A 24,570-nucleotide genomic window follows, 5' to 3' on the forward strand; every position below is an offset into this window, starting at 1 on the left:
AGCTTTAGAGTTTCCCAGGTCACAGTTGAATAGGGAAGTAGGTACAGTTGCATAACAGTGTGTTCAAGCTGTTTACACAAGTATAATCATTTTGTACTGGTCCGAATTTACCAGAATTTCTGTACACGAGCCTGCTTGCAAAACAGATTACCTGGGTATCATCACATGCAAGAGAGTCTTTGTGTCAAAAAGCCCTCCATGTGAACCAGTTTTGCTGCCGGCATGTTTACAAATGAGATCCTGTGGGGTGGAATTTCCAACCGCCCTGTGTTCATTGTATTGTAAATGCAATAAGGAAGAAGACACTTACAGTAAAACAAAAGTTACACCTTGCAGGGGGGCAGGTGACAGGAAATGAAAAAAGAACTTTGTCATGAGGGTTAACAGTGCAAACTGAAAATAATCCTAAAAGTTGACCTAAAGTGCATGTTTTATACAATTTAAAATTAGCTTTGCTCTTTAAATCATCTCCACTCAAATTATTTCTATTTTTCAAACAGGCTCTTGCATGCATGCCTGAATCGGTTTTAAGGATATTTGAGTAAACCTGGACTTTCCACCGTAGAGCAGCTAACTTAGGGTTAGGGTGTGCACCAACAAAAGCGGTGCCAAAACACATTAATGAGAATCAAAACTTCCCTTTCCCAGAAAAAGAACACACACATGCAAATGTTGTTTTAACTTTTATTACAAAATAAATGAACTGCTCGTTGCAGCAAGAGAGGCCAGTGTAATTACATGCAAAGGAACATCTGCGGCTTTCTGCAGACAAAGAGTACAAGAAGAGATAAATAGATACATTGTCCTACATCACAAAGCAGCAAACCTTAAAAAAAAAAAGAAACATTAAGCTGCGTTTTATTTTTTAATATATTACATTTTTTATACTGGCTATCAGTTTGCTGTCATAAGCAGGGGTGCGATTAGTTTGCAGAAAGGTAAATTTTGCAATTTAAAGGAAACCAAAATATCATCTGCTTACGAATGCAATCTCTAAACCAAACATAAAAGGCCATGCTTTCATTATTTCATAAGCACAGACTGTCTTTAAAATGAATGCAACTAAAACAATTTCCATATGTAGAAGAGGTAGCATTTTTGGGGTCACCTACGTTGATAGTTTGGCACTTGCATCGGGGCAACATTTTGAAGTTGAGAACAACACGTCCTGATCCTGTTTTTGTAAATCAGCGTTCAGTTTAAGAGGAATCTCTCCATTTCCCATCAGAAGAGCAGACTAATATGGTGCACATTTCTCACTAGATATTAGAGTCAACTACGTATAAAGCCACTATTTTATAAACAACTTAGTTAAAAAAAAACTTTAATTATTTAAATCAAAAAGTTCCAGCTGCATTCAGGCTCCAGGTGTGCTATACTCCATCATCTGGCAGTGTTCAAAACGTCACCACCGACCTTCCGGAGATCTGGATGTCATCAAATGGAAACAGCGCCAGAATCTAGAAGAAAAACAGAAATAAGTGTCAAAATAACCTCAACTGAGATTAAATGCATTTTCTTTCCCAAGAGACATGCAGATTGACAAAAAATAAAAAACACAGAAGTACTAAGTCTTCAGTACAATAATTCAGTAAAATGTTTTAGACTGTGTATAAATTTCAGCCGCCTGTTTAATTGGCCTCTTCTTGTAATCCAAGACACACGCCACAGATATCTGCTGGGATCAGATATGTGTGGGAGTCAGTTAGCGGACTCTATTTTTCTTGACACTGTGTGGAGTCTTTATGACTCCGACTTTGTTTTCAGGTTTGCTTGAAAGCTTGTCTGCAAACCACTCACTCATCACCCTGTGCAAACACTGAGGCATTTCTTCTGTCAATTTGAAGGCTTAGAAAAGTTGTGCGATATCCAAAAAACCTGAGATGAGGTAACATAACATGATATATAAATCCTGATTTCTAGAGTGACTGAGGCTTTAGATTTAAAGACAAAGAGAATTAAACTGTTGAATGAAAACAAATATGCGAACCAATAAAGAATTAAAAAGTATACTGGGAATTTTACAAATTACAAGTACAATGATCCTGGGACTTAAGAGGAATATTTTTTGTTTAATAATAAATCCCCTTAGGGCTTCAGAGTTACCATGGAAAAACTGCACCAGATTCAGAGATGCATAGCACCCTCCACATTATTTTAAAAAAATCTGCAAATAGCTGATTTAAATATATTCCATTTCCAACCAATTAAGGAAGTTATGAAATACAAATGAAAAGTTTTTTTTGACAATTTAAAGAAAGAAAAGCTAAATTGAAAAAAGGTTACATTTATAAGAATTGAAAGGACTGTCAATAAAATGATTTTCCTCCATCAAATTAAAAGGTTTAATTTAAAAGCAACTTGCTTTTGAGTATTTTAACCACTAGATTAAATATCCCAAAAAAGTGTTCCCATCACCTGGTGAGTGATTTTCGACAAATCTCTGACATATATGTCGCAAAAACGAAACATAAATTTTTAATTCTGGTTCCCATTTTTTTTTACATTATCAAAAACAATCAACACCAGCTGCTTACATCATTGTTTCCGTCGGCCAGATCCAGCGCCGTCTCGTCTTCCATGTTTCGCAGCATTTTGTCTGCACCAAACTGGCAGAGGAGGTCGGCGATTTGCGCGTCTTGTCTGCCTACGGCGAGGTGCAGCGGCGTGCAGCCGTTAAACATGGGAGCGTCCACGTTGGCCCCCTCCTTTAGCAGCAGCTTCACCGATGTCATGTCGTGCAGCTCGACGGCGAGGTGGAGAGCTGTTTTGCCAGCAGTTCCCTCCTGCGTGGGGTGAAATTAGCAAACTAAATCAAAACAGTTATTTAAAGTGTAAAAAGCTTTAAACGCGTTTGCTTGAAATTAAAAAGGATAAGTCTAGAAATTACAGCGTATGTAACAGTTTTAGTTAGTTTCTGAGTGTGAAACAGAGCAGCATATTGGGACAGTGATTTAAACTGAGAGGAATGTCTGTGGTGGTTCTAAGATCAACAGCCATGTTCCCTTCCATCAATAGAAAGTTAAGAGCGGCAGGCGGCCAGCCTAATCATATCTCAAATCTAATTATGTCTCCCTGAATTCTGCAGGAAGCCCTGAGCTCAGCTCGTATCACTATCAACATAGGACAGGTGCAGTAGATTTATAAACGGGAACACAAAGTACGCTAACATGCAGTAAACAAGGCGGGAGAAACTGACAAATGGGACAAATATTATCAGGAGAATTCATGGTTTTTGTACGGTTGCAAAAGCCGTTTTTTCACCCAGTTTACTATTCATGTACAATATTTGCAAACATCAGGAAGGATTTGGTGCAGTTTCCTGCAGGTGGACAAGCACTAATTAATAATTTGTTAGTTTGAAACCAACTTTAAACACTGAATTTCAGAAAAACAACACAAATTCACAGACTAACCTGGATGTTAAGATCTGCTTTTTTTTTCATCAAGAGCTTCATGATATGATGCTGCTTGTTCAGCGCTGCCAGGTGAAGACAGGTAAGACCTGCAAGGAGAAAACCCACTTGTTTAAAGCTTCCAATGAGAGGCATTAAAACAACAATAAGTGACAACTAACAAGAAAATTATTTGATTTTATTTTGGATTGATAAGGCGTTTAAAATATTGCGCTAAAATTTCTTGAAGCTACTTCCAAATATGATCCCCATTAAAAAACAAAACATGCAGTTTTCAGAGAAGGAGACATGACAACAGCTTTTGTGTAGAGATTGGCATATATCTTATTACTTATCATTTATCATGAATAATTTCTTATTTTTGATCTAATGTTGTCATGATAATGTTCAAATACTGATGATAAATATATAAAAAACAAACCTCGCTCTGTTTCTTAGTTCCACGAGAGCATCAATAATTTAAAAAAAAATCATAAAATGGAGTTAGTGTGTGATATAAATCCTAATTTAAGAAAAAAATGAAATGTTTCTCAAGAATAATATTTATGCTTGTGGCCCTATGAATGCTATGCGACACAAAAACAACCATAGTTACCTAAAAAATAATAGCAAATCTTTATCATTAACAAAACAGAACCACAAAATATCACAATAAAATTCTGAGTCCAGATTGGCCACTCCTTCTTTTGTCTCCATTTTACACACACAAAAAAAAATTACACATTAACAGCACAATAATCTGTCTTACCTCTCCAGTTCTGGGTCTGCAGAACTGGTGCCAGTGAGCTCGGAGGAATATCTCTGGTCATTCCTATTACACACTCTTGTTGCCCGTGCTGGCACGCCACATGGAGCGGCGTGTTCCCGTCCTGGTCCTGCAGCTCCAGGCTGGCCCCCTTGTTCATGAGGGACGTCACGACTTGCGTCAGGTTCAGGTAGGTAGCCAGGTGCAGCGGGCTCTGAGAGTAACCAGCAAATAAGGATGACGTTAAAAACACATTTCTCTCTTAATACCTTACATTTATTAGTGATGCTATAAGGTATCAACTTTGATCAGTGAATGCACCATAGCCGGAGATGGGCAGAGTAGCCAAAAATTTTTACTCAAGTAAGAGAATAAAAGTATTTGGTAAAAACGCTACTCAAGCACTGAATAACTGATCAAAACATCAATTATTTGATATTTAAAAATTAAATCTTCAGACAGACAAAATATAAAGTTATGTGGAAATTTTGGTTTTGAAAAATCAAAATCAAAATAGTTCATATAAACAATAATTACAAAATAAAATCAGGCATAAGAAACTGTTTTACAATTTAATTTCTTTCAATATAAAACTTCACACAATAGGTGATATTTCTTTTGTTAAAACAATCTTGTTCTTTATTCAGGGAAGCTACTCATAGTGGGTAAAGCATCCAGAAATGATACTAAAATAAGAGTAGCAATACTTCAAGATAAAATACTCAAGTCAAAGCAAAATGTGCAAGAAAATGCAACTAGTAACTACCCAACTCTGATCACAGCCAACAGTAAAGACATGTTTGTGGCTGCTTGAGAGAGGGAGAGAGCAAGACTTTCAGCAAATAACAGGAAGGCTAAAAGCAGTGCAGGACATTCTGCTTAATTCTTTTGAGCTTTTATAGTATTTTAAAGCATGGTGGGTTTGGTACTGTTAGCAGTCTCTTGGGAATCTCAAAGTTTTCAGCAGTAAACATATTGAGATGGCAGTAACACTCTGTTCTTCGTTTTAGTCATAAAACCCTGTGCAGCAATTACTCTCCCATGCACACAACATGTTATCTGTTCCTAATAAAAAATAACTAAAGCATGAAATGCTAGAAAATACTTTTTCCAATGCTGTACTTATATTATTTTTATGAAATTTTGCTTAGAAAAAATTAGGAAATCAGCATTTGTTTGATGCGTCTATATTTTTTTTCATCCACAAAGAACAAAAACAGAATATTTCCTGGTTGCATCTTCTCAAATATCAAGTCTGTTGATTTCTAACATTTAAATTTAAACAACTCAAGTGTGTCTGCTACCAAGATTTCAAAAGAATGCCTTTAACCAACTACAGAGAGCAGGCCTGTACCTGTTTAAACACCTCATCAAAGACAACCACAAAAAAAGCAGTTCCAGCTGAAAAAGTGAGAGTGCAGCCTTCGTTCCAAATCAAACAAGAATTCCTGCTGTGCAGCTTTCTGGCCCACTGAGGTTAAAGCAAATGCAGTAAATGATTAGCCTGCCTCCTTTGAATTTACAGAAAATCTTAGGTTCGCATAAACTTAAAAAACAAGACCTTTTGTACGTGAATCTCTGCATGACGACTCAAGCGTAATTTTTCTCTGTCTTATAATGACTGTTGAGAGGAAATTATGCAACTGAGGAGTGCAGCGCAAACTGAGTCAACATATGAAGTGCTGACTCTTTATTTTCAAATGTTTCCAACTGACAGCTCTCGTCAGCCTGCTCTGCGTTTAAGGCTCTAGATCCGACTTCCTGAAGGCCTGGAACAATTCCACCACCCACATCCACACAAGGATACAGTCCAACCAGCTCCCTGCGGTTCTATTTCTACACAAGGTAGAGGAGGGGAGTTTCCATTCAAAGTCCCTTATGAGCTAACACTGGAGCCACCCACAGTGACGTTCCCAAGTGGGGACGGGCTGCGCATAAGGAGGAAGAAAACTTCTCTGGAAGTACACAGATATAAATATTACCTCTGCTTCTGCATTCAAGGTACTGGAAATGAGGAAGTAACATTGGGGAGAAAATTCCTAGCGGAAGCTGCCATTTGCTGATCGACCAACCTGATATAAATTGTTCTGGATGTCCAGGGCTTCTTTTGGGAACAGCTGTATCAACTCTTGAGAGATGAATATATCCTCATGGATGATCGCTAGGTGGAGGATTCTAAAGGAGAGACACAAAGACGAACATATTTGCATTTATGTTACAAAGAAAATGTCACATTGAGCAATATTTCGCTGTAAGTGGGTAGACAAAAAGTCAGCACTTCAACAAAATGTTGCATCACAATTTTCCTCAGTACTCATCTCAAGAGAGTAACATTTGTGGGCCGTATGGCAAAACTGAGTGATTGGGATGTTGTGCAACACAGAGAAAATTCTCAAGAACATCTTGCATCAGGTTGATACAGCAAAAGGAGGATAGTGATTTCAACCTGTTAAGACTAAGGTATGATTTTGGGAAATGTTTCCGTCAATGTGAACGGCAAAACAAAGCAAAAGCACTCTAACCTCAAGGCCTGCGTGGGAAGTTGTAGCAAACAAATGCAAGCACAAAGCAGGAAATGGAACAGTGCTTTGGTGCTTAATTTAGACCGACTGAGAACAACACAACTAGGGCCTCGCCGAAGAAACATCTCAGCATATTCAGAGGGAGGCCTGGCTTCCACGTTTTACGTGTGCAAATTCAAGAAAACGCACACTAATTCAGAGCCACCAAAACATTGCGCTCCGAGATGAAGTGTTACCGCAGTGTGATGTCAAAGTCTGATAGTTCTCGCTTCAGACTAAATGTCAAGCAACCAACCAGAAGTCGGACACCAATTCAGAGGCAGACAGAGTGGGATCAAAAGTTCCCATAATATGTCGCAGTACAGACTTCTCATTCAGGTTTCTACGCTGAAAGAGGCACGCAAAAATGTCAACTTTCTCAAGTTACCCATCAGACGACGTGGTGAGATGTAAAGAAGACACTAAACTAAAGCACTAATCCTATTCCACAAATTACAAAAGATAATCAGAGAAAAACATTTATTTTATTTTTATGTTTATTTTAGATTTAATATATGATACTAGTGTATTTATTCTAGGTTTAATGAAAAAGCATTGTAGGAGATAGTAAAAAATATAGCTAAGTTTGTTTTACAATTCAAAATATTTCTTAAAATGTTGCAAAGTGTTTAAACCTTTAATAATTTTAATCACTCAATAGTACGTGTTCTGTGCACTTTGATATTCAATATTTTTCCAATAAGACCACTTTAACATATCCAATCTTTTGTAAATGGTTACAAAACATCTTTTGAAACAAGCAAAAGTATTTTTTTTACTCAGATTTTTCTGTTTTTAACCAGAGATGCTAAATTTTAGCTAGTTCAGGCTGAGGTTTATTAACTTTTGTCTTGAACTAAATTACAATAATCTAACAAATACTTTTAAAAAATTTATTTTCTGAGATAATTATGGAAAGTTGCTGGATAATTTTGGGGAAAATACACAAATGTGAAAGCAAAACTCTGAAAACAAATTAAAAAGTACCTTGGAAAATTAAATGTTTCCAAACCTGTTTTTGCAAATTTGCAATAAAACATTAATGCAGACAGATAAATGTGGGATTATCTGGAAGTACCAGTAACTTTGAATGAACTGACTCATTCAAATGTTTGCAGACTAGTCAATGTGCCTCAAATAGAGCTCTATTAGCAATTTGGCATGAAAGGGACTTCCTGGTTTGGGTGAATCTTGAATGAATAAGACCTTAAAGAATGACACAGGGGAAAACTAGAGTTTGCATGCTTCTCTATCAGTGTAATTAGCCCAATGTGGTGCCTTTCAGGTGTTTTTCCCTTTTTGCCAGCAGGTATCTAAAGTTAGGGTGCGAGAATGAAACCATATGGCTCTGGCAATCAGCAAACGGAAATCAAAAGAGGTCAGAGACACAACAACAGTTTCTGCTATTCTGCGACTGCATCACTCACTGGTTGCAGGACTCTTTTGACACAGTCTGTCATTTGTAGTCGAAACACACCTGAGTGGCAAAGGTGACACCGGATGAGTGGTTCACACATTAGAAGGTCTACTGAGGCTATATATGGAGGTTGAGGTGTCTAGATTTGGTGCAAAAGAGGTGAGGTTTCACTAAGTCATACTGAGAACTTAAAAATGCTGCTCTGTCAAAACTGAGTTTTCTTTCTTTGAAGAAACATGCTCTAGTTAAAAGTACACAAAAAGGTGTGATTTATGAGGAAAAATAATATCACATGCACATAGATACTGTCCTGTCAAACAAGTTTTTTCTGATCTAAACCAAGACTTTCAGCGACCTCTGCAACATGTGCTCTGCCTGTGATGCAGGGGAAGTCCAGGGCTATGTGTTTCACTTCTGTTTTCTGACTGACGCCTCCTAGCAGACTGTCCACATTCATGACATGGACAAAGTTCAATAAAAGCCTCCATGTTCACACTTTGAAATCCCCTTCAGCACCAGTTATCATGGGAAAACCAAGCCTTTAGATTCAAAGTAATGAAAGAAATGCCACTTGCCCTTATATGGGTGTTTCAGGTTCTCAGATGAAATAAAAGCATCTACTCTGATATTCTAGTTCTGTAGGGACTTTTTGCTCCAGCAAAAAAAAGAAAGAAAAGCAACTTAGAATAAATTCGTTCTAAGTGGAAAAAAATGTAAGAAGGGAGTAACTGTTTTTTTAACATAAAATATTGCCAATGCATACTCAAAACTGCATTTCTCAATATATTAAGAGTTGGATTTTACTATTGGTAACTGGCTTATTTTAGATAAATATAATCTAATTCTACCATTTTAAGAGTACTTCTACGGAAAGTTGTATTGATTGTAAAAGGAAAGAAAACCTACGTGTCACCATCTTCTGTAATAGTTGTGAGTAAATTCTCTTTTTCAGAAAGTTCAGGCAAATCCTCGGCGCTGGAGATAGTGCAATCCTCTACGATGTCCGACAGGCTCTCCACCGTGATGGACGAGGACGTGTAGGCTGAGTCCAGGCGCTCCTCCGCGGTGGAAAACTTGTCCCTCGGTCCACTGAAATCGCTGCTCGGTTCCCGGGGCTCCTCCGAAGTTAGTATGGAGCCGTAAGACTCAATGCCCGAGTCCATGCGGATGTCCTCTTGCAGGTCCTCTTTGCCACAACCGTCGCTCGCCATGGTGAACTCTGGTGGCCTCCCTGGGTTTCCCCCGCTACAGCCGCCTTCCTTCCCGGATGATTTACAGTTTTTTAGCGGTTGTTGTAGCCGCTGGCTGTTCGGTGGTGAGACCCGGACAGGCTACCTCCGCTCCTTTATAAGAACAGAGAAACGAGCCGCTAAGTCTCATTCCACTAACCGATATAAAGTACTTCCCCTTGCAGTAACAAACCCTCGAAACTAAGAGATTGTTTGCTTCTTTAACATAAAAATAAGAAGTATTAAACCATGACACGTTACTCTAAACGCGACAAAAATAGTTTAAAAAAACAAACAAAAAAAAAACAAGAGAAGAGTGGTGAAACGGCTCTGCTGCCGACTAGATATCCGGTAACAGCGTGAGCTCGAGGCGGAGAGCATATGAGCAATGAAAGGCGAGAATTGGAAGAGCTGTTTTTGTCAACCGGGGGAATCCCCAGTGCGCGTGCGGCAATCAACACTCTGTCTAACGCTCGCGCGCGTGCGCACACAGATACAACAAGCAGGCGCTCGCGCATACACACACATGGAACAGAAAGAACAGCCCACGTTCTCAAGACGGAAATGCAAACGAATTTCAAAATTAAAGCTGGGAGAGTTGAAGCTTTCAACTATGAAGGGTATCAAGTAACAGGTGTTTTCGGTAGCAGCTCAGTCTACTTCCTGTCTGCCGCTCTAGAGCTCATATAGAATAAAACAATAACCAGACACAGCTACTGAACAGGCAACGGGGGAATGTGACTTTTTGTTTTCAAATCAATTCAAGAGATAGTGGGACCATGTTATTACAATAAATTTCAGCTGGACATACAAGAGGTTTTAGATCACATCTCTAACTTGGAATTTTATTCTTTTTTGTTGTTTTAAATTACCAATATAGTTTGTTTTCGTGTTATAGTTTATAAATACAGCTGACTCCCATCTATTTGCACATTTTCTTGTGGAATCTAACCAGTGGCCCCTCAGAAAATTTTTAGCGTGATGGGACCCAACTGACTCGTGTATTTTTGCAAAGTATTGGAATAAGTCCAATTCAGGAATACTACTTATTTTGATTAGCTGTAGCTGATGGACAAGAGTGGCACGAAAGAAGACTATACATAATAGATTCATTGGTGCACAATAATGTACATTGAAGTATATTTGATGTTTGTACTATTAAAATAAGCAGTTATACACATTTGGATATTTTCTTTTTTACATCTCAAGCAGGCCTATTTGCAGATCTTAACATATGTAGTAATTTAGTATCTCGATTCAGATGGGCATAGGTAAAGGTTTCGCTCAAACACCTTAGCTAAAAGAAGCGAAAGTGTCACAGGATAACTTAAGCCTCACCCCATGTGGGCAGTGTGGTTGACAGCAAACACATCGTGATCGTTTTATTCTGAGCAGCAAACAGGAGGCACCCACTCAGCACATGGGTGCATCTACTCTCCATTGACAACATATGTATAAAAGCATTAGAAAAATGTGTTTCAGTAAATAAAATGATAGTTTTAGCATCCTGTTTCCAATGCCGCCCTGGGCGCTGACTATAATTCATATCATGAACTTACCTGCATGATGTGAAAGGATGCCATAGTCACCAAAGGGTAGTCTTTTGTTGTTTGTTTTCTGTAGAGCTATAATTTGTAAGCGGGAATAAGTGACTATTTGCTGGTACTGACACTGGAAGAGCACATTTTATCAGGAGAAAACAAGTTTGCTTTTGCTGGTTAATTCTGGTGACCAAGTCAGGTGCCACCACACCTGGTGTTCAAATGTTTCAACAAAAGTTACTAACACAGAGTAAGGAACATCTTAAATCATATTCTTAAAATGTGGCAAAGAGTGTAAGACATATCCTCAATAAGCCTGCAGAAAAGACAAATAATGTGAAAACACACTCGCCCTTATTCCATGGAAATTGCTGACAAAACTCCTTCTAGTGATGTTCCTGTTTCTGTTCCTGACCTTCAGGAATTTAATTCCTGAAGGTCAGTTTTGATGCAGTGTAATTATAACACATCTTTATGAAAATGTGTTTTATTTTTAAAAGCAAAAAACAGGAAGTAGCCCTTTGGCTGTCACTGGTTGCTGCACAACCGCAGATACACTGTCCACTAAAGCAGGGGTGGGCACTCCTGGTCCTTGAGGGCCGGTGTCCTGCAACTCTTAGACGTCTCCCTGGTTCAACACACCTGAATCCTATAGCTGAATCACCTCCCAAGTGCAGTCAGGTTCTCCAGAGTCCTGCTAATGACCTCATTATTTGGCTCAGGTGTGTTAAAGTAGAGATACATCTAAAGGTTGCAGGATACCGGCCCTCGAGGACCAGGAGTGCCCACCCCTGCATTAAAGGCAAAGTTTTTTTCTACAAACAAGCAAAAACTGAGCATTTCAATGTAAATATCACCATGTTGTATTGGAGAAAGATGCAAATCAAGAATGTGGTAATTTTACCTACCACCATCTTGTTGTTATTTAACAGGATTATGTAGTGAAATGTACATCATGTTTCTGTGCAAACCTGGATGGAGAAACTAATAATTTTTTCATGTCTCATATCTGACACCACAAACATTAAGCGAATTGTTGAATTGTAGCCTATCCCGTCTTGCTTCTTTTCGTTTTTTGTTGCTGTGGCTCGACCTTTAAAGGGCCCACTTCCACAGCTGCTGCTCTGCTCTCAGGGGACCAGATTAACCATACATGCAGTCCATGAAACAATCTGACTGCCGGAAAATTTTTATTACTCAGGAGCTGCCAACTGCTTTCATGTCATCCACTGTCATGTTTACTTACTCCACCTTGTATCAGCCGTCCGGTCCAATGTCCAAACTGTGGATGTTGCGAAAGAAACAGGACTGTGTGCCGTGCATGACTGTGGTGAAAGGATTTTTATGTAAACAGAAGGAAGAAAATATTTTTTCGCATGTGCTTAATCTCACTATTGTCGTTGTTTTTTTCCTTCTCCTATGGCAAAAACAGATTATGGTGTCTCTATTGTCACTGTGTTACATAAAATAAAAAAAAATATGAATTTTTTTCAGCTCAAGCTGCAGTGGTTTTACATGGATAATTCAGTTTTTTGTGTACGCTGTAAAGAATGGGGAGATAATACTAGTTGGGAATGTTTTTAATCAAAATACATAAACATTTTTAGAATAAGAGTCAAAGTAGTTCTGAGAAATTAAATTTTTTTATGGCATATTTTATGTGAAGTGTGCAAACAGTAAAATAAATGTGCCTAAGCCTGTTGTCATTTCAGGAGTATAAAATACTCTGTTTATGAAACATAAAGAAAAAAGTGTTTGTATTTTACCCATAAAACTACTGTTACAATAAATGCAACCATTCTTTAATTTTGGTGTAAGCAACATTCTCACAATAAAACTACTAGATTATCAGCAAATCTAAAGTGGAAAATCTGTTTATATCATGTTACTGTATATGTTTAGCAAAAATTAAAATCGATTGTATTTTAATTTGCAGTATAACATCAGAACACACTAGCCAATAATGAAATAGGTTTCCGCTTCCAATTTATTTTTTGGACTTTCACTCCGTTTACGTTATTTGTGTTTGTCTTCTATGAGATTTTTCAGCCTCCTCCTTGTTGAAACAGAGAGACTCGTACAGCAAAGCTTGTGTTTGTGCCCAGTGGGACATCAACATGTGGCAGGAGGTAAGCATAATAAAACCCACAGCTTTTGGATTACACTGCTCTTCCCTCTGAGCCGCAGTCAACCACATGTAACGTTAAGTTTCATTCTGTTTTTCAGCATTTTTCAGCAATAAGAACACCAGGAAGCATCAATTATTGTTTTTGGCAGCTTACTCTGTATTTTTAACACCATCCTGGAGATTTAAGATTGTTCAACTGTTGTAGATGCATTTTAGCTTCAACCTTTATTTTATTTACAAAAAGCTAATGAATTGTTGTTGCCAGTAGGCCACCTTTGTGACACATAACTTAGATTATAGATGGTGGATAAGAAAGTTTTTAGGATTCTGATTGTATTACTTGCAAAACTTTACATGTCAGGTGCTGTTTAACCTCTTGCAACTGTTTGCAAATGGATTAATTCAGAATGTTGGTAGAAATCTATCAAGAGTTGCTGTATTTCTCTTCCTTTTGTGACGTCATTAAGCCATATGCAAAAGAAAATATGTGATTTATTTCTCTTTCGGTGCACATTTTGAAAACGATAGTGATCATGCTGGAGAAGTCAACATGTCATTACCCAGCTTTGTGTGTTTTTGTCAGCGCACATTTTTGTAGAGCAAAAAAAAAATCTTTAAGCCTATAAGGTTGTTATCTCTACCTTGCATCCAGTGCGTGTCTTCAGTGGCGTGCAGAGGGTGGTTCCCTGTGCAGCAGCGCCTCTCCGCGCTCCTACGTGTATTATTTACATTGTACTGTCGGGCTGGCTGCTCACACGTGTCCCACCGTCTCGCCTCTTTGTCCTGCATCACACTTTCACTGGCTTCACCGTCAGCAACGAAGAGAAGCTGACTGCATGCCGCGTTTGCCCTTTCCTGCAGCGGACTGCTCAGCCTTTTGATTGGATTCATTTTCAATATAGCGGAACACTTCCCACCTGAAAGAAGGAAAGAAAGAAGGAAAAACAGGCAGGGATGCTGCATCTCTCCAGACCTTGTCCTCTGGTTCCGGACGGACCGGGACGGGTTAGATGACGTGCGGAGGGGGTTCTCCGGATATTTATGTTTCGCCCTGAGTTGGAAAAGACTCATCCCACCGGGAGATCCATGCTCCGGCTTTTGTGTCGCTGTCATCATGTCCCCAGCATCGGCTCCAGAGGCCAGTGAGAGCAGCACAACCACGGTCCAAGAGGAGGCAGCGGCCAGTCCCAGGGAGGAGGTAAGAAGCTGTTCGCAGTGTTTAGATCACTCCAGATCAATGGGAGGAATAAATGAATACAGCCTTTAATCGGTCTGACGGATTCCATTAATAGGCTACCAGAATAGGTCTCTGCAGGCTAATGAAAACAGCATGATCAGGGTTTAATTAGAGTCAGTGACTGTACAAAGGACATTGCTGTGCATCTTTGAAAATGAGGCTCGCTGAACCTCATTGGGGATCCTGAAGTGGATCCCAACAGGCAATCAAAGGTGTGAAAGGAAGGAAAATAAAGAAAGGGCCACACAAGAGCAAAATATTCTCTGGCAGGAAAATATTTGATTTCCTCACTATAAAAACACGCAATTACCCACATGATTGCATGTAGTTAAACTTGTTATTGATGAGTTGGCTGCATTTTTATAAGCTATAATATCACATCTTTCTTGGAGACTGCTGGATAAGTTACACATCCATTACACAAGAGGCTTTTTATGTAACCTAGCTGTTCTTATTATGTCAAGAAAAAGTATCCTTGAGTGTGTGAGACATTTATTTAAAGGCACAATGAAGGGTCTTTTTTTTTCCCACTCAGGAAGACTGCTGTCCTGATTTGTACTGAGCGCATAAGGTATCATCTCAAACTGTGGAGGCTTTTGTAGAATATACTGTAAGCTGGTGAGATACACAAGAAAATTAAAAATGTAAGTTTTCAGTCTGTCTGTTTTCTTCATATTTGGTTGTAGAATGAATGCGAGGGCTAATCAATGACTAAAAAAATGCAAATTGAACTAATGTCATGAAATATATTCTCCTTAAAAATAGGAGATTTATGAATTATTACAAATATTATTATAATGTCTAGAGAAGCTGGTTACTCACAGGGTGTTGTATTCAAGCACATTAATAGAAAGTTTAGTGGAAGGAAAAAGTGTGGTTACAAAAAAAAGTGGCAACAGCTAACACACACTGACGTATTCAGGACATGGAATACCAGTGTTGGATTTATTGTGTTAATCTACTTCTGAACCAGATACAACATATAAAAGTAAATTTGAGCATTTTAGTTGGAAAACAAGGTCCCAGAGTCTGGAGGCAAAGTGGAGAGAAACATAACCCAAGGTGCTTGAAATCAAGTGTGAAGTTTACAGTCAGTGAGGGTTTAAAAATCCATGTCATCTGCTCTGCGTTTTATCAAATCCAGAGTCAGTGTAGAAATCTACCTGGATATTTTAGAACAGTTCACATGTTCCTCCACTGAAAAGTGTTAAAGAGACGGTGGTTTGTTTTTCCAGCAAGACTTGGCACCTCCTCACACTAAATAATGATTTTAATCACTGTGACTGATTAACTAGCTAACCAACTTGAGACAAACCTCACAGTGAATCTATTTTTGATCTGAATTTCGGAAATAAACACATTGTTGATGATATTCTGAGAATCAGTCCTCCAGACACTTGAATGCAAAGCATCGACAGAATACCAGTATGATGTAAATGTTGATCATGAGGGCAGATGTTTCTGAAATCTGTAATGAGTTTAACCCGTTTAATCCTTTGAGGCATTTTTGTGTAGCAGTTTGGTGTTATTTACTAAATGCAGGGATTTTTCTTTGTTATTGTAACAGAAATGTCTGCCCTACAGTGTTTATAGTGCTGAGTCACTTCCTTTCCTTCGCCGCTGTCGGCTCTAATGACCAGCTCTTTCATGTTTTCAGGCTGTGGATATTTAATTGGCATCTTATTTGTTGCCACTAAAATTTCTGTGTCATGTTCCTTTCACATCAGTTTCACCTAGAAAACGATCTTTTACTGCACACAGGTGCATTTATTTCCAAATCTCTTACACTCCAGAATAAAGTACACATAAACATCATTGCCTTTGGTGTTTGAACAGAGCTTGTAAAATGTAACATGAGCCTAAAAGTATGTCATGTTGTATTGATTATTGTCAGTGGAGTAAGAGCAGGGTTCTGTTGAGTAAATAGTCTTCCTGCAACTGGTTTATCTCAGTAGGGAGTTTCACTGTTTATCCCCTTTACCCTGCAGGATGTTGCCTTATAGGTTGGCAAGACACTTGGGGATCATGTGACCAGGGTGGGGAGGATAACTGTAGAGGGGAAAAACATCTATTATTTATGTTTGTCTGTCACTCAGAGAGCACAGAACCAATATGTCGGATTCATTATGAAACGAATGCATAAAAACATGTAGCGTGCAAAAGTATTTGTCACAACCTGCTTTAACAAGTCTAATTTAAATTATTTTGCTAGCGTCTGTCCTTCCTGAGGCTTTTGAATCTCAGTAGCTCTTCAGATTAGCTGTTAATGCTGCCGTTGTGACACGCTTTTCTCTGGGGTGATGAATGATGCCATCGGCTTCATGCTACAGAAATCAAATAAATGTTTGGCTTTTACCCTAACCCTGCCACTGGCACCGCTGGTTGTTAACTATTTTACTGCATTGTACGTACACTTATTACTTATTTTACTGCAGTAACTTAATCTCAAAGTAAAGAATAAATAAAAACCCAGTCTTTCTTTTTGAAGCAGTTATTTTACAAAATCACACATGCCTTGAACAATTCATGTAAAATACATGTAGCTGAAGCCTTTTTAACATTTATAATATTTATATCTGAATAGCTTTTTTTCTGAAGTATAAGCCTGAGGCGAAATAGCAGATGAAGATATTAGTTACAGTAGATAACCTGTAGTGCTACTTTTCTTGCAATCTTGTAAAATCCACATTATAATGGACTATTTAAAACATAAAGACATTTTAAATGAAAATCTGAGCATCTGAAAGAAAATTTAAAACGGATTTCCGTAGGTGTTTTAGCTGGATAAGAATATAAAACTTATATGGGTAAATCAACCCAGAATTGGATGAAAAGGAACACATTCAGCTTTCTTTCTTAGTTATTTCAGTCCTCATACCTAAATCCCAGGACTATGATAGAGCTATTCAGCAGCAAACACTCAAGGTGGATTTGGGATACAACATATAATAAATATTTATAATTTTTTCACTTAAAAAAAGAGGCTGCCATAATAAAATTATTAATCTAGATATAGATATAAAATGGCAAGATTTCAACCAGTCAACCCATTGCAGAGCAAAGCAGGCTTTTATGAGACACGGTTCATGCTAAAATAAAAATAAAACAGTAATCTACTGGTTTTGCTGTTTTTATGGTAAGGCCTAAAGAAAAATCCACACAACTGCAGCAGTTGTTTTGATTGTTGTGAAATCTTACTTACATTACAAAGATTTCTTTTATTAAAAAATAGAAAAACAAGCTGTTATTTCTGCTGCAACTCACAAAATAACATTGATTAATACAGTTATTATTTCTTTTCTTTATAATTTATGTATTACTATTTTGATTTTATGCAAAAACATAGAAAAACACAGTTTACTTCACACATGTCTGCTAATGGCTTCCAAATTAAAGCTTTACTAATAATAACTGTGGTGCATGGCATTCCTGCAACATTGCCATGTTTTTTTTTTTTAGCAATGACACAGTGAGTTGTAAAAATGAGACATTTATAGACAAATGTTTCCTTTTTGTGAGCAAGAAAAAAAGTGTAGTAGCCTTCTTTTAGTCAGCTGACTGGCAGGGCAAACCAGCAGAGAAAATTTTATGGGTTTTGGAACGGCAGTCTTCAAAGCGATCTACTGAAAACCACCCCTTGCATACTTTTATGAACAAACTGAGCCAAGAAACACATCACCTAAAAATGTGAGACAGTATCTCAGTTGTTTGGACCAGAACAAATAGATAAAAATGCTGAGCAGGACAAACTTGGACATCCCACTCTTTTACCAAATGTCTGTAAACCGATAGAAATGACAGCCACTGATAATAAGCTTTTAGACTTGTCAGGAATGTTTCCATTGCCAGTGTGTGAATCAGGTAATAGTTTATTGTCTTGCACAGTTCAAAACATCAAGTAGGTTGATAGAACTCATGCATAAACTATACAAAAGCACTTATGAAACAGAGAATTTTTATAAATATTTTAGTTGCATGAGCCACTACCTTTAACTTTTGCACTTGCATGTTAGTTTATGTCAAGTCTTGTTATATTTGCTGCTGTATTAAAAAAAAATAATCAAGTTTTGTACAATCTTGATGTTTCTACTGCTTTTATAAACTGACCAAGTGCTTAAAAAAACCCACACAGCTTATTGCTATATATAAATATATATTTTTTTTAGCAATAAGTTAATGTCTTTTGATGTCTGGGAAATGAGCCATTTCAAAAACATCCAGAATCTGACTTTAGAAATCAGCAGGCACTACCCATCACCTAGCAACCCCAGAAAAACCAGTGTGTTACCTAGCAACCCCAGCAAAGCCCAGCCGGTCACCTGGCAACCCAAGTGGAGGTCCAGGACGTTTGGCCAGCTGTATGTGCTGTACAACAGCTGCTATAAAAGAAAAACAAGGGGTTTGTTATTAACTTACCATCTAGAAGCCACTTGCTGCTGCTCTACTTCTGCTTCTCAAACAGATGTGTACTATTCCAAAACTGTTTGCAGCCATTTTCAAACTGAGCTGGGGGCGTGGCCAGCAGCAGCTTATTTGTATTTAAAGTGACAAGAGGCTCTAAAACAGCTCATTCTGAAAGGGACTCAAAATGGAGAACGAAAAATGTAATGAACATGTTAGACAACAGACCTACCCTAACCTCTTTAAGGAAGCTTAACAGGTCACCTTTACTATTACTGCTGACTTCTGTTTTCCCTTCTTTTCTTGCAGCAGCATCCTCAGAAACAATCTCTGACCAAGTCTTTGTGCCAGGAGTCTCACTGGAAATGCCTACTGCTGTCCCTGTTGATGTATGGCTGCGTAGGAGTGATAGCCTGGTGCCAGGTGACCAAGGTCACGCGTCTCTCCTTCGACAGTGCCTACAAGGGAAAGTCCATGATGTTTCACGACAGTCCCTGCTCCAACGGCTACATTTACATCCCCCTGGCTTTCCTGGTCATGCTCTATGTGGTGTACCTTGTAGAGTGCTGGCATTGCTACGCCAGGAACGACCTGCTGTACAAGGTGGACGTAGACAGTGTGGCTGAGCGAATACAGCGAATGCAGCAGGCCACACCCTGCATCTGGTGGAAGGCCATCAGCTACCACTATGTCAGGAGGACGCGGCAGGTGACGCGTTACCGCAACGGAGACGCATACACCACCACGCAGGTTTACCACGAGAGAGTGAACACGCATGTGGCTGAGACAGAGTTTGACTATGGGAACTGTGGCGTTAAGGACATCTCGAAGCAGCTGCTAGGTTTGGAGGGATTCCCCATTAGCAGGCTGAGGTTCACGAAGTGTTTTAGCTTTGCCAATGTGGAGTCAGAAAACACCTACCTGACGCAGCGGGCTCGCTTCTTTACAGAAAACGAGGGCCTGGATGATTACATGGAGGCCCGTGAGGGGATGCACTTAAAGAATGTGGACTTTAAGGAGCACATGATTGCCTTTTATGACCTGAACCATCCTCCCTGGTATGCTTCCAACTCTGCTTTCTGGGTGGCAGCTGCGTTCACTCTCTCTTGGCCATTGCGGGTGCTGACGGAGTACCGTACAGCCTGCGTGCACTACCACGTAGAGAAGCTATTCGGCTTTGACTATGTGCCAGCAACGCCATCCGAGGAGCGTCCGTATTGCCGACACATCCCACGGGTCAACACCATCGACAGCACAGAGCTAGAATGGCACATCCGCTCCAACCAGCAGCTGGTGCCCAGCTACTCAGAGGCAGTCCTGATGGATCTAGCCCAGCTTTCTGGGAGCTGCAACAGCTACTCCACAAGTGGGCGGTACGGCAGCTACAGGCAGAATTGTGAACGCTGCCACCGCGCCATCAGCAGCTCCTCCATCTTCTCCCGCAGCGCCCTGAGCATTTGCAACACAGCAAGCCCTCGTATCCCCTTCAGCGCCAGTCGCTTCTCCCTAGGCCGGCTGTATGGGTCCAGGCGGAGCTGCCTGTGGAGGAGCAGCGGGAGCCTGAATGAGCAATCCTGTCCCACCGAGAGCACTCGCTGTCTGTCAGGTCAGCAGACTAATGAGGAGAACCCTCCGGCCTATCAGGACGCTATGTGCTTTCCTGTGCTAATTGTGCATCGCAACGAAGGATGTCTCAATCACGACCACCGCTCTTTGCACAGGAATGGCTCCTGTGTGGAGACATCCCTTTGACTCACAGCGAGCCCAATGTGATGACACAAAGGAAGGCTGAGAAACATCTTTAACCCTGGCTTGCGAGGGTGTGTACATTTACAATGCTTTGTGAGTATTCAGGTACTTACACTTTTTCACATTTTGGCCACATTACAATCCAAAACGTCAGCACAACCCAAGTTAGACCATGATAGTGAAGTGAAGGAAAATCCTCCATCCACCATTTTTATAGGCAGAGTAGACCAAGGACAATCCAGTCCGTCTCAGGGCATCATGATAGATTCATGCGTACACAGACGAACAGCCATTCTAAGAGCACTTTGATAATTTAACTTAACTTGCATGTTTTCATACAGAGGGAAGCAGCAGGAGTACTTGAAGAAAACCCAAGAACATGCAAATTATATGCAAAAGGGCACCAGATTGGATTTGAACACCTGCAGACAGACAGGTCAGAAAAGAACATTGTGGAGAATTTCAATGTAGGATTAGGTCCCAAGCTTTGAACATCACTTTTAGCACTCATCAATTCATCATAAGAGTAATAAATAGACAGCCAAAGCTATGTGGAAATTGATTAAATCATAGCATATTTATGGCCTAAGTCCCATTGAGAAACTATGGCAAGACTAGAAGATTTATGTTTGCCAACACTAACCATTCAGTCTGACTGTGAATGAGAAAAAATGTCAGTCTAAGTTTGCAAAGCTGGTAGAGAGATATTCCCAAATGACTTAGCTGTAATTACAGCATTCACTTAGGAAGACTAGACTCCTTGCATATCGCACTTTTCATACTTGTAGAAATTTTTTTAAAATAATTTAGCATTTTCCTTCCACTTCAAAATTATGCACTAATTTGTATTGGTCTATAGCAAAAAATCCCAATAAAAACACTGAAGTTTGCAACCTTGTAATGTAAAAAAATGTGAAGCATTCAAGTGATATGAATACCTCCTCAGCAGTCTGTATGTCTTCACCATAAGATCCACCTACAGGTTATAACAAGATTTGTTCAGACCTTTACTGGTACAGATTTAAAAAATGATTCTGATAAGTTTGGCACAGAAAACCATTACAAGGCTTTAATCAACCAAGCTGTTCTTAGCTGTCTATTGAGGGAGTACCATCTTGGAAATATCAAGAGAAGTCACACCCTACTTTGAAATGTCACATTGGTGAATGAGTGTCTTGGTAACATTTCTTCAATTCGGACAAATTAGGAGTTTGATAAGAAGTGAAAAATTTGCAATACGTTACTGATGCACAAGTGAAATAACAAACATACTGAGATATTAATAGAGACATACACATTGCATGAGTCATGTGACTCACGAGGGAAAATACAGACATGTACGAGACTCAGCAGTTTCTTTATAAAAAGTACCTCTGATGAGCTCATCGGTCAAGCCTACATAGAAAATCAAAATAAAACTCAAATCCTGGACATATTCATTCAAGGTCAGCACAGAAAAAAACAAAACATTTTAAGTGTCTGGAAGAGATAAAGCATCTAGTCATCGAAAATCAGCATGTTTGCAATGACATTATACTCCCTTCCATGCCAAATACAGAACAGCATGAGGATGAATAATTTAGTGGGTGAAGGACATGAGAACTCTAAATGTCTTTCTTTATTTCACATTTGACAGTTCTACTCAGGCTACCTCTTCGTTTAAGTGCCTAACGTAAATCATTTCCAAGAAACATCCACTTTCACAATCTGAACCTTCTCATCTCAGCCTCTTCCCAATAAAACTACAGAACAACGTTCTGTGGTATGTCACAGAGACGTTGGTCTTCTGATGTCATCGTTGTTGAAAATGGCATCTTCCTATAAGTTGTGTCAAACGCTCTTTCTGGTGTTTTTCATAAGACGATAAATAAATCAAAAATGACTTTCAAGATAATGTAACACAGATATTGTTTTGTGAGCTCTGTGCTGCTGCTGATGCATATCAGAGAGGCATCCAGAAAGCTTGTCATGTAACTCTAAAAACAGGCCTGGACATGACACTGTTAGTGACACATTCAATAGGATGACAGGATTACCTGAAAACAAGACTTAGATGTACTTCCTGTTATCCCTACAGGACAACCAGAACATATATGATATAGCATAGACCTAGATAAGTGCAAAGTAAGAGCACAGGCCTGTAATGTGAAGATTTCCTTTCTAAATGTAAAATATAATGAATAACATTGCAATCGCTAAAGGTTTTCAGTGAGATTGAGTGTAAAGGCTGTTGTAGTTTGCCTTTTTTATCCTTCTTCAGTAGCTCTGAGTTGTAATACACAAAAGTAGTAAAATATCAAAAGGATATTTATAGTTGGTCAATAATTTGAAAACAAAGGGGTTTCTTATTCATTTAAATCAGTTTGCTGTCAGTGACACTGTCCTTCTCATCACGTACTAATCCATGAACGGTATTTGTCTGCTCAATCTGTCACTCACTGTATTCCACACAAGGTGTTATGTTTGGATCTAGCTTAATAGCAATACCTAAAATACATTAAAAATAAGAACTGAGGCTGGATTAAAGATTCTTTCAAACCTCAATTGTATTAATAACACCTATGCAAGTCCCGCCAACCTCAGGATAGTGTGAGACAATGAGTTTGCTTGCAACAACTTTCCTGCTGACATTTCTTTCTCTTTTTATTGTGATGCGAGTGAGTCGCTGGTATGCAGAAATTGCGTTTTTCTAGTTCCAAGTTGGAAGAATCAAATCAAACATCCCCTAAAGTGTCCAATTTCAATACCCAATATCACTGCCGTACACATAGCAACATTGTGGCTAACAGAGAGACTGTACAAACTCTATTTGTGAACTTTCTTATTTAGCTTTAGGACATTTAAAAGGGAATGAAATACAGTTTTATTGGCTTAAATAACAGCTAGTTGTTAGCACTTTTAATGTATTTAGGGCATATTTTTTTATAGGAGCAATCATTGAGAATGTAAAATCCAAATGTCCCACAATTAAAAGGTCACAGTATGCCATCTATGTAATTGTTGCAAGTTACCGTCTTCAGCTAATGCAAAATAAAAATATCTGATATAGATTAATATTATTTTAATTTTCAACAGAAATGTCTGAGTGGTGAAGGATTGGGTCATGTCTCAGCATGGATTAGGCTAAAACCAATTAAATTTGATGACCACTACATAAATTATCCAATCCCATTTTCTAATTTATTATCAGTCAGCCAATCCAACCATAATGACCGCGATGTCTGATTATGGTCATTTGTAAAAAAATTAAAATTATTTGAGGAGATTTGTTTATGGGTGCAATGTTTACATTAAATGTGACAAAAAAAATCGGCTTGGTGTGTAAGCCAGCCTGAAAGGCCAATAGCTTTCCTCTGTTAGAATAAAAGATTTTGTCATGCAAAGCACTAAACCTTTTATTGTGTCTGGCAAGCCTATTTGTTTGTAGCAATAGACTGAACTGTTTCTGTCCAGAATGCTTTGGGCTCATCTTTTTATATCTGTATAAATTGGTGTATGTAGGGCAGAGAGGCTTTGTACTGTAAATAAGATAGAGTTGAGAATAACGACTGTTCTTGTGGGTCTTTAGCTGAATGTTTCGCTCACACACAGAAACATTGAGGCCATAGCAGCAGGAAAAACTTTGACATCCAGGTGTTTAATGGTGACAAGCTATTCTATCCTTAGTGCAACACAGCTGATACCAACTTCATGTGAACTTTAATTAATCTTCTGAATGGTTTTCCTTCCCTTTAACCACACTTATGAATCACTTGAATGCACTGTTTGAAATGGCAGCAAAAGATGGTGCATTCACTCTTGAACACATGCAGCGCAGTCTTTTTGTCTAAGAGTCATTGAGGTTATACTTTTTACCTTTAACTTTTTTTTTGGAAGGTTAAAATAAATTATGTTTATTTACTGTCATGAATCACAGTACTTGATTTACTACCTGTTGAAAATGTTGAGTGAAAACATTTTTGTGTATTTCAGTATCACCACAAAGCTGCCTTGCTGTTACATGAGGACTAAACACCAAATATCTGTTCAAACCTGGGTAAAAATTTCAATAAATGAAAATGCTCACTAAATCTGTTCTGTTATTATTTCTATTGTAATGAGGAGAGTGACTGCAGGGATTCTCTGCAGAGTTAATTTTCAGGACTT

General features: G+C 38.7%; 2 protein-coding genes across 6 annotated transcripts; one reads left to right on the forward strand and one right to left on the reverse strand.

The window, feature by feature from the left end:
* Positions 1-670: 670 nt before the first annotated feature.
* nfkbie (nuclear factor of kappa light polypeptide gene enhancer in B-cells inhibitor, epsilon) lies at positions 671-9,926 on the reverse strand. The gene is made up of 6 exons (XM_044107245.1): positions 9,046-9,926; positions 6,234-6,336; positions 4,165-4,375; positions 3,417-3,505; positions 2,538-2,786; positions 671-1,460 (listed from the first exon to the last, which is right to left on the reverse strand). The coding sequence occupies exons 1-6, from the start codon at positions 9,348-9,350 to the stop codon at positions 1,398-1,400; spliced, it is 1,020 nt and encodes a 339-aa protein (XP_043963180.1). The 5' UTR covers positions 9,351-9,926; the 3' UTR covers positions 671-1,397.
* Positions 9,927-13,711: 3,785 nt separating this feature from the next.
* On the forward strand, positions 13,712-24,494 carry tmem151ba (transmembrane protein 151Ba). 5 transcript variants are annotated; one of them, XR_006369705.1, is made up of 4 exons: positions 13,712-14,235; positions 18,985-20,281; positions 20,397-20,517; positions 20,766-24,480. XR_006369705.1 is itself a non-coding variant. In XM_044107248.1 (3 exons), the coding sequence occupies exons 1-3, from the start codon at positions 14,152-14,154 to the stop codon at positions 20,465-20,467; spliced, it is 1,452 nt and encodes a 483-aa protein (XP_043963183.1). In that variant the 5' UTR covers positions 13,712-14,151; the 3' UTR covers positions 20,468-24,480. The 5 variants fall into 5 exon arrangements, 3 of the variants coding, with proteins under 3 accessions (XP_043963183.1, XP_043963181.1, XP_043963182.1); XR_006369704.1 differs by having other exon boundaries at positions 18,985-20,517; XM_044107248.1 differs by having other exon boundaries at positions 20,397-24,480.
* Positions 24,495-24,570: the final 76 nt, after the last annotated feature.

The sequence above is a fragment of the Gambusia affinis genome, linkage group LG22 (genome assembly GCF_019740435.1).
Source record: "Gambusia affinis linkage group LG22, SWU_Gaff_1.0, whole genome shotgun sequence".
NCBI lineage: Eukaryota > Metazoa > Chordata > Actinopteri > Cyprinodontiformes > Poeciliidae > Gambusia > Gambusia affinis.